General features: G+C 40.1%; 1 protein-coding gene and 1 long non-coding RNA gene across 2 annotated transcripts in view; both read left to right on the top strand.

Annotated features, from left to right (window-relative positions):
• Window positions 1-7,130: 7,130 nt before the first annotated feature.
• Window positions 7,131-14,332, top strand: part of LOC107732925 (forkhead box protein O6-like) — a 35,198-nt gene continuing 27,996 nt past the window's right edge. The window contains exon 1 of the mRNA XM_016544365.1: window positions 7,131-8,424. Within this exon, the coding sequence (XP_016399851.1) occupies window positions 7,966-8,424 (459 nt within the window). The 5' untranslated portion in view covers window positions 7,131-7,965. The remainder of the gene's footprint in view (window positions 8,425-14,332) is intronic.
• The window catches only part of LOC107732926 (uncharacterized), an 11,757-nt gene continuing 9,187 nt past the window's right edge, over window positions 11,763-14,332 (top strand). The window contains exon 1 of the long non-coding RNA XR_001638920.1: window positions 11,763-11,773. This is a non-coding gene — a long non-coding RNA (uncharacterized LOC107732926). The remainder of the gene's footprint in view (window positions 11,774-14,332) is intronic.

The raw sequence follows: 14,332 nt of genomic DNA on the forward strand, positions 1-14,332 counted from the left end.
AGTGTGGTGTTTTTGAAACATTACTCTGTTGGGGAATCCTGACCAGCTAGACATACACTGAAACAATTAGTGCAAATTTAACTGTAAAATGCTACATCCCTGCGTGACACTTCACATTTTATGGTATTTTGTTTAAATAATCATGTTTCTTAATCATGTTTTGTTATCTTCTGTTGTTTAATGAATGTTTATTGCATTATTTAAGAGGTGTATGTCACCATTGTGGTGTTTAGTGTTTGCGTGAATGACTGTGTGCACCATCTGTATATACTTCAGCTTGTGGAAAAGCTGCTTATAATGAACTTCTTCATTATTCTTCTTGTGGCTTTCTCTTGTACCACCTGCATTATTATGGTGGTTGTCAGTATATGTCAAAGGTAGGAAACAGATTTTAGTAGCACTGTGTGTTGTTGAATTTGCTGGTTGAAAATGAAATTGTCTTGTTTTGTGAATTTGAGTTTTATACTTTAAAATTTGTTCTGTAATCATGTTTCTTAATCATGTTTTGTTAGCTTCTGTTGTTTAATGAATGTTTATTGCATTATTTAAGAGGTGTATGTCACCATTGTGGTGACATACACTTGATCTTAGTGCTGCGTTCGACACTATAGATCATGACATACTCATAGATCGATTAAAAGCGCTATATAAATAAAGGTGACTTGACTTTAGTGTTTGCGTGAATGACTGTGTGCACCATCTGTATATACTTCAGCTTGTGGAAAAGCTGCTTATAATGAACTTCTTCATTATTCTTCTTGTGGCTTTCTCTTGTACCACCTGCATTATTATGGTGGTTGTCAGTATATGTCAAAGGTAGGAAACAGATTTTAGTAGCACTGTGTGTTGTTGAATTTGCTGGTTGAAAATGAAATTGTCTTGTTTTGTGAATTTGAGTTTTATACTTTAAAATTTGTTCTGTAAATATGTTTAAATTTTTGCTGTATTGTTTACAAAATTATTGTGGCAACCACAGTTGCCCTTTTTTTTAAAATGTAGCAACAGTTGATCAAACCAATGGCACACATTTGGGGACTTTATTTGTTTGTCCCACCAATGGGAGACAGAGGGAATGTTTGGGAACCTTGTTAAAAATAATCAGTTGTGTCCCAAATTATGCATTATACATTATACACTAATTCTATGCACTCACCTGTCTAGTGTATGAATTATAGAAGGTTATTTTGTCAAGATTGGAGTCTGATAAAAATTAAAAATTTAAAAATAAATTTAAAAAGGCATAGAATATTGTATAAACACACAAATTGGGATGCACCTAGTATTTTTGCAATCCTGATTGGTGATCTTAGTTGTGCGGAAATAAGGCACTTCAGCTTTAAATAGCAATGTTTCTTCTTATTTTAGTTATCAACAGACTTGCTTTGCAATTCGTAACTATTATTCATAATTATGATTTACATTTTTCATTTTTGTTTGATTTAAATGATACAAATTCAGTAACACTTTATTTTAAGGACCAATTTTCTCTATTAACTTGTTGCTTATTAGCATGCATATAGCATGTTGGCTGTTTATTAGTACTTATAAAGCACATATTAATGCGTTGTTCTGCATGACCATATTTTAGATCCCTTAATCCACCCCATACCTAAACTTAACAACTTACTGACTATTAATAAGCAGCAAATTAGGAGTTTATTGAGGGAAAAGTCATAGTCAATAAATAGATAATAGTGAGAATTGGACCCCAAACTAAAGTGTGACCTAAAATTCATACCAAATCGCCAACTGAGATCAGATCGATTATGTACATCAGAGTGTTTTTAAGTCAGTGTTTATAGCAATATTAACATGTAACACCCACCAAGACCTCTTGATGGTTATACAGTACCAAAAGATTGTAAAAGTGCAATTAGGCTGATATAATAACATATTACAATTTAATGACATACTGTATGTGATGCAAGAGGGTCACAGGTGGTTGTAGGGTGTTTCTATGCTGTTTGCGTTTTGCGTTGAGATATGTTTAGCATGATTGCTAGGGCATATGACTCATGTCCGTTTGGTGGATCACTTATTCTGTTGTGAACTCTAGTAAATTGTGAATGAGCAATATGATCTAGAAACAGTATATGCACATGATTGTTTAAAATACAGTAATGCCTCAGCTGCTTATGCTGTCTCATACACCTCGTGAGTTCAACAGTGAGATGTGGTGATGGACATAAGCAGAGGCAACACTGACAGCTACTCTCAGCTGTTCTTATTTCTACGAGAAGCTCTCTTGGCATTGTGCTGATGTAGATATACCAGTTACTGACTCTGAATAAACCAATACAATTTCATCACTTAAAAAATAACAGTCCAAATGATTGGATCTGAAAACTGCAGCGTCAACAAAGCCTCACACAATTGCTCAGGTACATCCTTCAGTGTAAATCTGTTTATTTTTGAGGTATCCGTAGCTCAAAATAAGCACCAAAGATTGTTCAAATCACTAATCCAAAGTATGAGCAATAGCCTCAGCAAACACCACTAATTAAAAGTACAAACGGGAGTGTGACAGAGACACAAATAGAGGAAGAGAACAGGAAGTGGGGTCGGGGACAATGCAGTCATAAATCTCGCTGTAAATAATTTTAAGCATATTTATTTGATGTCTCACTGACAGAGCTCTGATGTGAACGCTCGAGGCCCGCTTCAAACCCACCAGCAATTGCATGTTTACTTCCTTTAATTTGCTGTCAAAGAAATTCTCGATCACCTCGGTGAGTGTGTGCATAAGTGTCAGCATTAGTGAGATACAAATTAAACAGTTGAGAAGAGCAATTAAAGATGGAAGATCTGCTGTGCAGTCATAGTGCGATAGCTCCTCAAAGCTCAGCTGAGATTACAGAAGGTTTGTGTACTGTATGTGTGGCCTACAGGTTTCAGCGTTAGTCTAAACGATGACAGACCGATGAATGAGTTTTTCACAGCAGTGCCAAAGAAGAACCATCGAAGAACCTTTCAGTGAACAGTTCTTGCAAGAACCGGTTTTTTTTCTTAGTGTGAAGAACCGAAGAATCTTTTTCCACAATAAAGAACCTTTTGTGGAATGGAAGGGTTCCGTGGATCTCAAAGGTTCTTTGTGGAACCATCAGTGCTAAGGTAGAACCTTCATCTTTAGGAGTGTACTTGTAGTTGTCTTTCCATGCTAAGATTGGATGAAAAAAGTATTCTACCGAACATCAAACACATTATTTCACCTCTACACTCTAAAAAATGCTAACCCAACCCAACAAAAAAAACTAACCCAACTTTTGGGTTAAAAATTTTATGTAAAAATTTAACCCAACGGTTGGGTTAGTCCATATTTGACCCAAAGTTGGGTTGAAACAACCCAGCATTTTTTAGAGTGTAGACATCGTAAAATGTGTTAAACTGAGCTGAGAGTACTACACAGCATTGGGAAATTAGCTAAACCAGTGGTTCTTATTCCAGTCCTCACCGCTCTGCATATTTTGCATGTCTCTCTAATTTAACACTGATTCAGATCATCAGCTGGTTAGAAGAGAGCTCCATGCATGAACTGTGTTCTGATTGACAGGGTCCCTACAAAGTGTTAATTGCTCCCTACTCCCTGAGCACGGGAAATCTGTGGAAGTTTACTTCACTTCGGAACATTCATTCACGGATTTGTGCTACGCCACGGTCGGCAGCGTCTTCACACACAGACGAAACTCACTAGAGAAGTGTGAAGTGTGACATAATATCTGTAAATAAATAGTTTAAATTCACGTCTCGCACACTGCAATGCCCTTTGAATGGAACATATAAGCTCCCTTCGAACTGGAATCATGGCAGAACATCCTGAGATGTTCACTTCTCAGGGCACTTATACGGTCGAATAGAACAAACCTCTGAAGTGATAAGAGACACATATAAAATGTGCAGATCGGTGGTACGCGAGGACTGGAATTGAGAACCACTGAGCTAAACGATTACGTAAGGAGGAGGGGTGAATGATGTTCCTTCTCTGTGGAGCACTGCGGAGCTTTCTGTGGAAGCTGCAGGTGCAGATTCTGTGTGGGTCTGCTAATACGCTTAGATCGATTGTAGTGAGGCAGGATCAAGTCTAAGCTTCTTTACCACACGAAAAAAGGAGTTTAACGTTTAAGTAACGAAATCACAATTACAAACGAAGCTGCGAAGCTGGGTCACATTAGATTAGCCACTTTAGCCAATTAGCAGTATGCGTCAGCTACGAAAAATATCTGACAGTCAGGCATGTCTACGTGTTTCAGAAATGTTCCAGAGTCAGGGTGCTAATTGAGGGTGCATCAGTCATGAGCTACACAATTTTGTCTAAAAAATAACTCTATAATACCTCTTTATAATTTCACATTTCAAGGACGTCTGGAGACTCCTCTCCGCATTAGGACCTTGAAATCTTTGGGGTATTTGCCACTTTTACTTTGGGCTTAACTTGTCAGAGCCTGTACTAACCACTAGACCACAGCTCTAACAGAATTTTGACTTTTATAGAGGAGACTATGGAGCTTTATACTCCAGTCAGTATTTTTATTTTGTGAAAATCAAGTTCTGTATAAAATATATATTAAAGCCTACAGTATTACACTATTGAACATTTCCACTGTTATTGGCCTTTTCTTTTTTTCATTTCTTTTCTTTTCTCTTTTGCGACAAAAAAGCGGGGCATGTTGTCACACTTTATTGGGTACATTGGAACACAAAGTAACCTGCCAATGAAATAAAACAGTATAAATAAATAAATATAGATAGATAGATAGATAGATGTTAAATATAATATACAAAAAATATCAAACCATTGTTTTGGTTTACACAAAAAAAATTGAATTAAAAAAAAAAACCGTGTGACAGTCTGCCCAACTTGACATTTATGAAATTAGCCATTATCAACTCTTTTTTTTTTTCCAGCTGATATCTTGATTATACAATTGACTGACATTCTGAATGTATGTTACTGTACTTTTATTGTGTTTACTTGCTTTATGGTTACACAACCGCAATTAAAATATGGTACTGACATTTTGGTTTGGTGGACAGAATTCACACAACATTATTATAATTGAAGGTGTTTTGAAACCTTCACACACAACCACAGCTATAGTGAAAACTCACATTTGCGTAACAAGACAGTGACAATAAATGTTATGCAGCTCTTGTGACAACTTGCCCCGGCCTCCTCTATATCACAGCGCGGGGTCTTATGTATTTGCCCTGGGCTCTCACAGCGAAGACGAATACGCCATTAAATCTGTTCAGCTGGCTCAAGCTCAGTGTTTTCATTCCTTACTGTAGGAGTCACACCACATTCCTGTTACAACTCCATTGTGGTGCATAAAAATCTCCTTTTTCAAAACCACAGGCCCATGTGTTGTGAATTAAACCTCTGTTTGTTCTCATTTACAGCATTTCTCTCTCGTATCCCTACCTTCCTCTGCATGTACCTCCCGCGCTCCCTCTCTTTTCCACATGTTGTGTTGTAAAAGTAGCATTTAATCACGATGAAAGCATTCCACTACAGAGCATTGGAGGATTAGGTTGCCATTGACGACCAGCTGTCAAAGGTCCAGCGTTACGTCACCGTTGGGGGATTTTCCACCCGAAAAGGGGGTTAAGGCTTTTATACAAGCAGATTGTTACCGCCCACCTGTGCCACTGGACAGCCAATGAGCGCGGAGCAGCGTCTGGCGGCGGGTGGTGATTGGCGGAGCATGTCCGCGAGCCCCGCCCTCCTGTCAGATTCAATAGGCTCGCGGCGTGGGCGGAATCCCCTCGGTCAGTTTATCAGCGAGTCACACACGAACTGTACACTGAATGTCACACACACTCGCGTCCCGTCCCCCGCACTTGTTCATAGACTAGAGACACGCTTGCCAAGAGCCTTCGTTTCCAAAAGAAGCGCACCCCTCCTCATCCGAAGCGCGTTTGGCAGAATGTTTTTGGCGCTGCGGTGTCTCTCATGGATAATATGATGTTGGGGTGGAGATTATCTACTGACATGCATCCATGAATAGCTGCTCTCGACCGTTTTTCATGGGAACTGTCATCATGTGGGCAGTAAAGCCGTGCTAAATGCATGCATGGCCAGTGCGGGCCGCGGGGATTTCACGCACTCTGCTCACATCCCTCCGCCTGACAACGCAACAGGTTGCATTGCATTTCCGAGTATGAACGCTGACAAATTCTATTGTAAAGAAATTCATTGCAAAATCTGGAAATATATGGCAAGCTGCTTGGACATTATTCCATTATTCAGTAGTATTCATTCACACTCACACACACACACACACACACACACACACACTCACACTCACACTCACACACACACACACACACACACACACTTATTGGTATATTTTGAAGTTTCACTAGTAATTATTAACTGGATATATACTTATTGCTATCACTAATATGTATTCAATGTCACAAGTAATAATTGCTTAGATATAGGCCTAGCCACCATCTATTGTTAAATCTAACAAATGACAATATTTGCCATTAATATATTTTCCACAGATTATATTCACTTTCAACTAGTATGTATTCCAGTTGATTGTACCTATACAGTTGTAATACTAGCAATTAATCACCTGTTCATAGCTATTCAGATAGTTATTAGTTGCATATATTCCAGTGTTCCTATACTAACTTAACAGACAGACCACATTAGACACCAATGTTTATTCCATTTTGAAATAGCAACATTTTTTGTTCATCTTACTTTTTTAAAAAATTTTAATTTAATAATATCAGGGCTATATTGGATTCAATTCAAGTATAGTGCATACCGATAGTGAAACTGAAAGTTAAAAGTGGTTGTTAAAGTAGGATTACTTAGTAATGGAAAAAGTAATAAGTACACTGAATAAACAATTTTCACATCTAGTAAAATTCACAGGTATATTACAAAGAAACAAGTAACACATTGAAATGTGAAAATTGCATGTAAAAAGTGAGATAGCTAGTATTTTCTTGTAAATGCTCCAGTAATATTTGTTTTATGTACACTTAGAAAAATCATTTTACAGTGTACTCAGAATAAATGCTAAAACGACTTGCCATAAGACGTGCAAGGGAATTCTGCACATGTAAATCTTTCAAAAGAGGCATGAATGTTGTGTGGTAGAAGATGCGCGTCCCCCGGATAAACCTGTTCTGGAGGGAGTGACTTGATTCAAGCGCCGTCCAATTATCTGATAGCAGCATTTATCCGCCGCTACAGCCCCGTCTAGTCATCCGCAAACAGGCGTGAACCGATGTGGAAGGAATGTTCGTCTGAATATTTTATCTAACGCAGAGAAAAGAAAAAACGCGTGGGGAAATTCATAATCGGGTGAAGACGCGGCTCCATTCACGCGACCCTATTTTTAGGGCGCTCGCGCCGTGTCTACTATCAGTAATAGTGATTACGCTCGCGTGAGAGACCGCTTACAAATCTGCGGAGGGAAAAGAAAAGGGACGGGAGAGCTCCAGACAAACGGAAACTGTGGCCAGACTCCAGAGGCTGTCAATTGAGTTCGCCCTTCTTGATGAGATAGATTTACAAGCTTTGCCCGGCCAGCGTGTCTGTCAGACCGTCTGTCAAAGCAATCAACAGTTGGTGCGAGCGCGCGATTAAAGGGACTTTGCATGCACGAGACGCTTCAGTGATGGGTGTGTGATTTCAGCACCTCAGCAGCCCTATGGACACCCGCTTGCGTGTGACTGAATTGTTCAGTAATATGGAAGACAGACTGTTGCACATCGTGATGCATTGGATGCTTTTGCGTGTTTAGGAGCCTTCATTACAGCAGACTAGAGACACGAGAATGAGCAGTCTATTCACGGCTCCCGGTGCTTTTGCTTTTATTCACGTTTTGCAACTGGTGTAAAAAGACTAGAGACAGAGAGAATCCCACACAGTCCATCCTTACTGGATTTAAGGGCGCATTGCTGTTTTTCCCTTGACCTTGCCTTTTGACGCTCAAAAGCAGCATGCTAATGATGGAGAGCAGCGGGGTAGACGCGCATCAGGTTGAACTGGACGCCGACTATGAGCCGCACTGCCGCCCGAGGTCGTGCACCTGGCCGCTGCCGTGTCCGGAGGAGGAGAGCCGCGCGCTGCCTGTGAAAGTGGAGCCGCGCAACGTGCCGGCGTGCCGGAGCGGAGGGGCGCCGACGGAGTTCAAGCATCCAGCCGGCGCCCCTGCCCCTATCGCGGCCGCCCCAGCGTGCATGTCCGGCGCCGCGCTGGATGTGGCCGGCCAGCTGCGCAAATCCAAGTCGTCGCGACGGAACGCGTGGGGCAACCAGTCGTACGCGGATCTGATCACGCGTGCCATAGAGAGCACCCCCGAGAAAAGGCTCACCTTATCGCAAATCTACGACTGGATGGTGCGCTTTGTGCCCTATTTCAAGGATAAAGGAGACAGCAATAGCTCAGCCGGCTGGAAGGTACGGTTGCCACCTGATCGTGTATGTTAGAATTGCATGTTCTGCGCTCGGGATGTAGGTATCTCGCATTTCACAAAAGGCTGTGCTTCGCTCGTGCCAGATACCTCCATGCATTTGACACGTTGTGGTGAAGGCTGTTCCCTAAATCATGCATTTGAAACGTTTACAGAGCTTCGAGTTGAACAGGGAGGTGAGCAGACGGGCTAGAGTTCAGTGAGTTCATTGCTCTTACAATATTTGAAATGTACAATATTGGCCGTCTATGACGCAACAATGGCGTTTATGACGCATTGAGCTTGATTATAACGCCGTCAGTGAGTTGAGCTGGAGTGCGCGGGTCACCTGGGGGACACGCACGGGTCCGGTCAGCTTCCCCGCGCGTCGGCCACGGACGCACGCACGCACGCACGCCCGCCTGTCTGTCTGTCTGTCTGCTCTGAGATCTCCAGCACTCACCCTCTTCCTCCCCGTCTCCTCTTCAGTCCTGACATCCATCCAAAAGACTATGGGAAATAAAATAGGAGGTATAAAATTGTAATTAAAACATTACATAATCGAAGAGGGTGATTTAGTGAAGCAAATGCAACCGCATAATTACACCACATCGGTTGGCAAAAGAATAAACCATGCTGAATATTTCAGCTGTTCATTTTTTTTTTGTGTCATATGGTTCAAAGGTTTTAATTAGATCAGATTTGATATTTTGAACTGTATGCACATGCTCTCACAAGCTTCATGGAGAACCCAAGGGACCTCTGTCTGTCTGTCTGTCTGTCTGTCTCTGTCTGTCTGTCTCTGTCCGTCTGTCTCTGTCTGTCTGTCTGTCTGTCTGTCTCTGTCTGTCTGTCTGTCTGTCTGTCTGTCTGTCTGTCTCCCGGTTCCCCTCAGCACCGACATCTAAGTTAAAAATGATAGTCAGACACTGAATTTGAATTCTATTTCTCTCTGTGGTTTGTGGCTTTCTGGCAAGCATTTTAGATCACCGAGATCACATCACAAAACATCCAGAATGACAAACAATTATGAAGTGTCTTCTTTCAACTGACTGAAGATATTAGATAAAATACAAAACCTTACAGAATAAATCCAGACGAACATTATATTGTCTGTATTAGGGAACAGAGTTAACATTCTAGAATTATTACAACTAAAATGTTTAAAATGTATTTTATTAATTACATTGTTATAACATCAAGATTAATTAATAATATCAATACTAATTTAAAAAAAACATAACAAATCTATTGCTCCATTTACTCTTGATTTAAGAGGATGGCGTGCTCTTGTTTGGATTCATCTTGTCTCACAAAATGTTTTTTTTTGTTTTTCACATGTGTGCAATAGTTGATACACACAGGCCTTTTATTACATCATCAAAACAACAGGAGTTTTTAATATTTCTAAATGGGATATTTACCTCACGCTAGATCCTTGTTTTCTCATTGGGTGCAGAGGACAAAGAGATGGGCTAAACTAATCTTAAGCCTGTAGTTTTAAACTGAAATGAAATCTGGTTTAATTCCTTACACGACTTGTTTGTGCTGCCCAGGCATGCGCAGCTGTATGTCGCTCATATGCTCCCATAAGGCCAGAGATTTGATTGGCCGGCAGGAGGAAAAAATGGAGAAAAACAACTTGCTTCAATCAAAATAAGGTTGTGGAAAACAGACCATGCTCACACATGTTGGCCCCATAACATTTGGCGTCGGATTTTAATGCGCATTTAATTCTGACACATGCGGGGCCCGTGCGCTCACACAAACGATACACACAAAAAACACGCAAACATATTTACTTAGGAATGTGTAGGACCTTATACAAGATAGACAGATGGATCTGAAGGTGGTTTGGAGCAGACAGAGATCACACACAGTCAGTGCCATTAAAAGCACTCTTTAATAGCTGTTGAGTAATCCTGTCCGAGAGCGGCTTGTCTAAACTGTGGCAGCCGGTTTCGTGTCTCTCTTTTGAGCCTCGCCGTCTTTGGCATCAATTAGCTGCTATTAATGTGGCGGCTGGGATTACGACTGTTGTACGGTGGGCTGGAGGGCAGAGAAGAACACGCATGGCTCATTCAAATGACCAATGCTCGCGGTTCACGGAGGGATGCCATGTTGGAGGGTGTTGCTTTCATGTTCACATTCTTTTAACGTGTCTCTGTGGTATAACATGAGGTTTTCAGATGAGGCATCTGGTATAATTGCACACCAAGAGTGTGTCACATCCTGTTACTGGCTGTAGAGACGTATGCAATCACTAATCAGATTTCCTCAAGCCTTCCAAGTATTTATTGCGTTTATCTGTGATTTAAAAATAAGTAATGGGATGGGGCTTACCGTTAATGCATGCGTGTCTACAGCGGTTTATAGGTTTTTCCAGACACTGAGAATATATACTGGAGATGTTGTCTATAACTTTATCTATAGCCAAAGGTAAATTCTATTGCTCAGAGGTTGCTTTTAACTTAATGGAGATCTCAGTCATGTGTCATTTAAATATCTATTTTTCAGATATTTTTCCTTAAGGAGAAATAAAAAGACACAAATGATAAAGTTGTTGACATACAGTCAGAGTTTAGAGCTATAGACTGGAAAGAGATTGATGAGAATCTTGATAATCAGATGAGACGTTGTTTTCTTGTTTTTTTCAGGAGAAAAAATCTAAGAAGCAAAAGTCTTAATTTGAGCAAAAGTCTTAATTTGATCTAATCTTATTCCTTTTTTGGAGAAACAATTGAAATATTAAGAAGGCCTCACTTGTGATTGTTGTGACTTATAGCTATATCTAGGATACCTATGTGGAACAAAAGGGGAGAGAAGTTAAATTCTGATTATAAAACGGAGAGTTCCGGTCCTTGATTCTGATTGGCTGAGCCACGTGCGAAGCTGTTGTAAATTACTCTACAAACATACACCTTTGTTTACGTCTGTGTGTTGCTTGGCAACCACTTTGTTGGAACCACAACTGTTTCTGAGGAACTACATTGTTTGGTGGAAGAATACTGTTTTTATTAATATCATTACACTTTATTTGCTCTGTTTTATTTTGTGAAACCTTGCTACGTATATGGAATAACCGTTTTATAAAAGCAATAAGGCCCGTGAACGCTGTGGTTTACAGTGAATTTATAACAGCTAAGGGGCGTTGTTAGGTTCGACGCAAAGCGGAGTGCCTAAAACCCCCTTAGCTGTTACAAACCACGGCTTCTTGGGGCTTATTGCTTTAGTTAACAACACTTTCCTTTTATCTTCATTGTCGTAACTCTATAACTTGTCTTGAGCGTTAATGTGAGAGGAATAGGCATAGAAACTGTAGAAGAGGTAATGAGCACACATAGTAATGAAAAAGTGTGAAACAGACAGAGATAGAGATGAGCAACAGTGGCAGTAATTTGTAATCGTTGACCGGGGCTCCTCAGTCACCCCAGCTGTGGCAGCGCTGGCAGATCTCAGTGCCAGGCTATTTGGCCAGAGCCGGGGTTCAGTTGAATGCCCTCAGCTCTGGAGAAACACTGCCATTGTTACTCCCACAAACACTGTGTAGAAGAAGTGGCTGCAACACAGTCGGCCATACTGGCATCCAGAGGATGATTTGAAGAGTGCTGAATAGTGAAAACTCTGCGTTTACAGCGTGGAAGCTGGATTTTCTTTAGATAACTAGATAATAATGACAAATATGCATACATTAATATGACATAGAAATAAATTAAATGATGGTTATATATGAGGTTTATGGAGATGAAATCAGTGGTGAAGATACATGAAAGGAAAAATGTGACCCTGGACCACAAAACCAGTCATAAGGGTCAATTTTTCAAAATTGAGATTTATACATCATATGAAAGCTGAATAAATAAGCTTTCCATTGATGTATGGTTTGTTAGGATAGGACAATATTTGGCTGAGATACAACTATTTGAAAATCTGGAATCTGAGGGTGCAAAAAAAAACTAAATATTGAGAAAATCATCTTTAAAGTTGTTCAAATGAAGTTCTTAGCAATGCATATTACTAATCAAAATTAAGTTTTGATATTTTTACAGTAGGAAATGTACAAAATATCTTCATGGAACATGATCTTTACTTAATATCCTAATGATTTTTGGCATAAAAGAAAAATCAATAAATTTGACCCATACAATGTATTGTTGGCTATTGCTACAAATATACCCCAGCGACTTCAGACTGCTTTTGTGCTCCAGGGTCACAAATCACAAAGGCTTTCTGAGGCTAGTCTTATACACCTTAGGCAAGTCTATGACCCATCTGATGCATGTTGTACACAAAAATGGCAAAGTCCATTGTGATTGGCTGTAGAGATGTCATTATACCAGCATTGACAATAACCATGATATGTAAAGAATGAAATATCGATATAATGTTAGAGCTACAGAAGTAACTCGGTATACCAGTAACGGCATCTGGTTGATTCTCCAACATAGTAGGTGGCAGTATTGCACTAAAATGCTGGTTGTTCCCAATCATAAAATGGAAAAAAAAGAAGACACAATGTACTAATACTGCCACACGAAATTATGTCGGAGTAGATGACAGACGACAGATGACAGACCCGCCCCACTCGTCACAATGCATCATTAAAAAAAAAAAAACCTGACCTCCTCATTTTTAATTAAAATATTAGAACTGGATCTTCTGGTAAAACAACAGACTTCTCTCTCCAATCATTTAGTCCGTTTAAACTCCACCCCTCATAATATGCATTCGTTTTTTTGAGTGCAACAGCCACATTTCAAAATCCAATCAACAACCGATGGTTAGAACCAAGTCCCTGTCCTATGTTTTTTTTTCTTTTTTAATAATCCCATCATACTCAAATGTACGGTACGTCACAATATGAGAGAAAAGATCTATCGTTATTCCGTTTCATTGTGACTTTAATGCCGCCTCTCACTGAACAGCAACAGGGACCGGACCTTTTGTCTTGCCCAAATTTCCTGTTTCAAAAGGAAATATGCGATACACAATGCAATGCATAACTATTTTACATTTTGGTGAATTGATGGGGAATCCATATAAATTTGTATAATCTCATTTGCACATCTTTCGCTCCACTGACAGTTAGCTTTAAGGGTGTTAGGGGTGGGTCTTCATGCTTATTTTTTATTTTCCTAAAAATTTTATGTTTTTGTGTGAATCAGATTGTACAAATTCATACGAATGTATGAAGCCCAATTTATCAAAACTTTAAAGAATAATGTGTTTATGTAAAGAGTTATGATCAGGTTGGAATGTGTCCAGATAGGGAAACGAGTTGCACTCGTCAAGCCATTTCATTGGGTCTGTAGAGGGCTGTAATGCACTTACTACTGTTTGACATTCTATACATATTATACACATTGATGTGTTGCACCACAGTGCCATTATATAGTTGGATACTATTTGTGCATTATTAATTGCATGTTCTGGAATTGTTTGTTTGCGTGCGTGTGTGAGAGACAGTCTGACGGGATTTCACGTCCAGGGGGGGGGTGCAGCTCTCGTTAATAATTCAGATGAGGCTCGTTATCACGGCAGCACAGATCCTGCTCTGATTCCACCTTAATTAAAGCTCTGCTCACACACTCTCTAACACACACACACACACACACACACACACACACACACACTCACTCACTCACTCACTCACACACACACACACACACACACACACACACACACACACACACTGTTGAGTGTCACACGCCCGCTTGTGCCTTTTCCGTTCCTGTGCTTTCAGATAAATGCTACAGTAATGTTGCCGCAGACTATGTATTATATTCAGACTCCTTGGTGTGATTTGTTTCACCTGGTGTCGCCGCCCACAGCGGTTCAGCATCAGAATCAAGTAAGTTAGATGAAACGTGACCTCTGACCCCGGCGACAGTCTCTTAGATACTTGCTAGAACCTG

The sequence above is a fragment of the Sinocyclocheilus rhinocerous genome, unplaced genomic scaffold (assembly GCF_001515625.1).
Source record: "Sinocyclocheilus rhinocerous isolate Xijiao unplaced genomic scaffold, SAMN03320098_v1.1 scaffold1300, whole genome shotgun sequence".
Lineage (NCBI taxonomy): Eukaryota > Metazoa > Chordata > Actinopteri > Cypriniformes > Cyprinidae > Sinocyclocheilus > Sinocyclocheilus rhinocerous.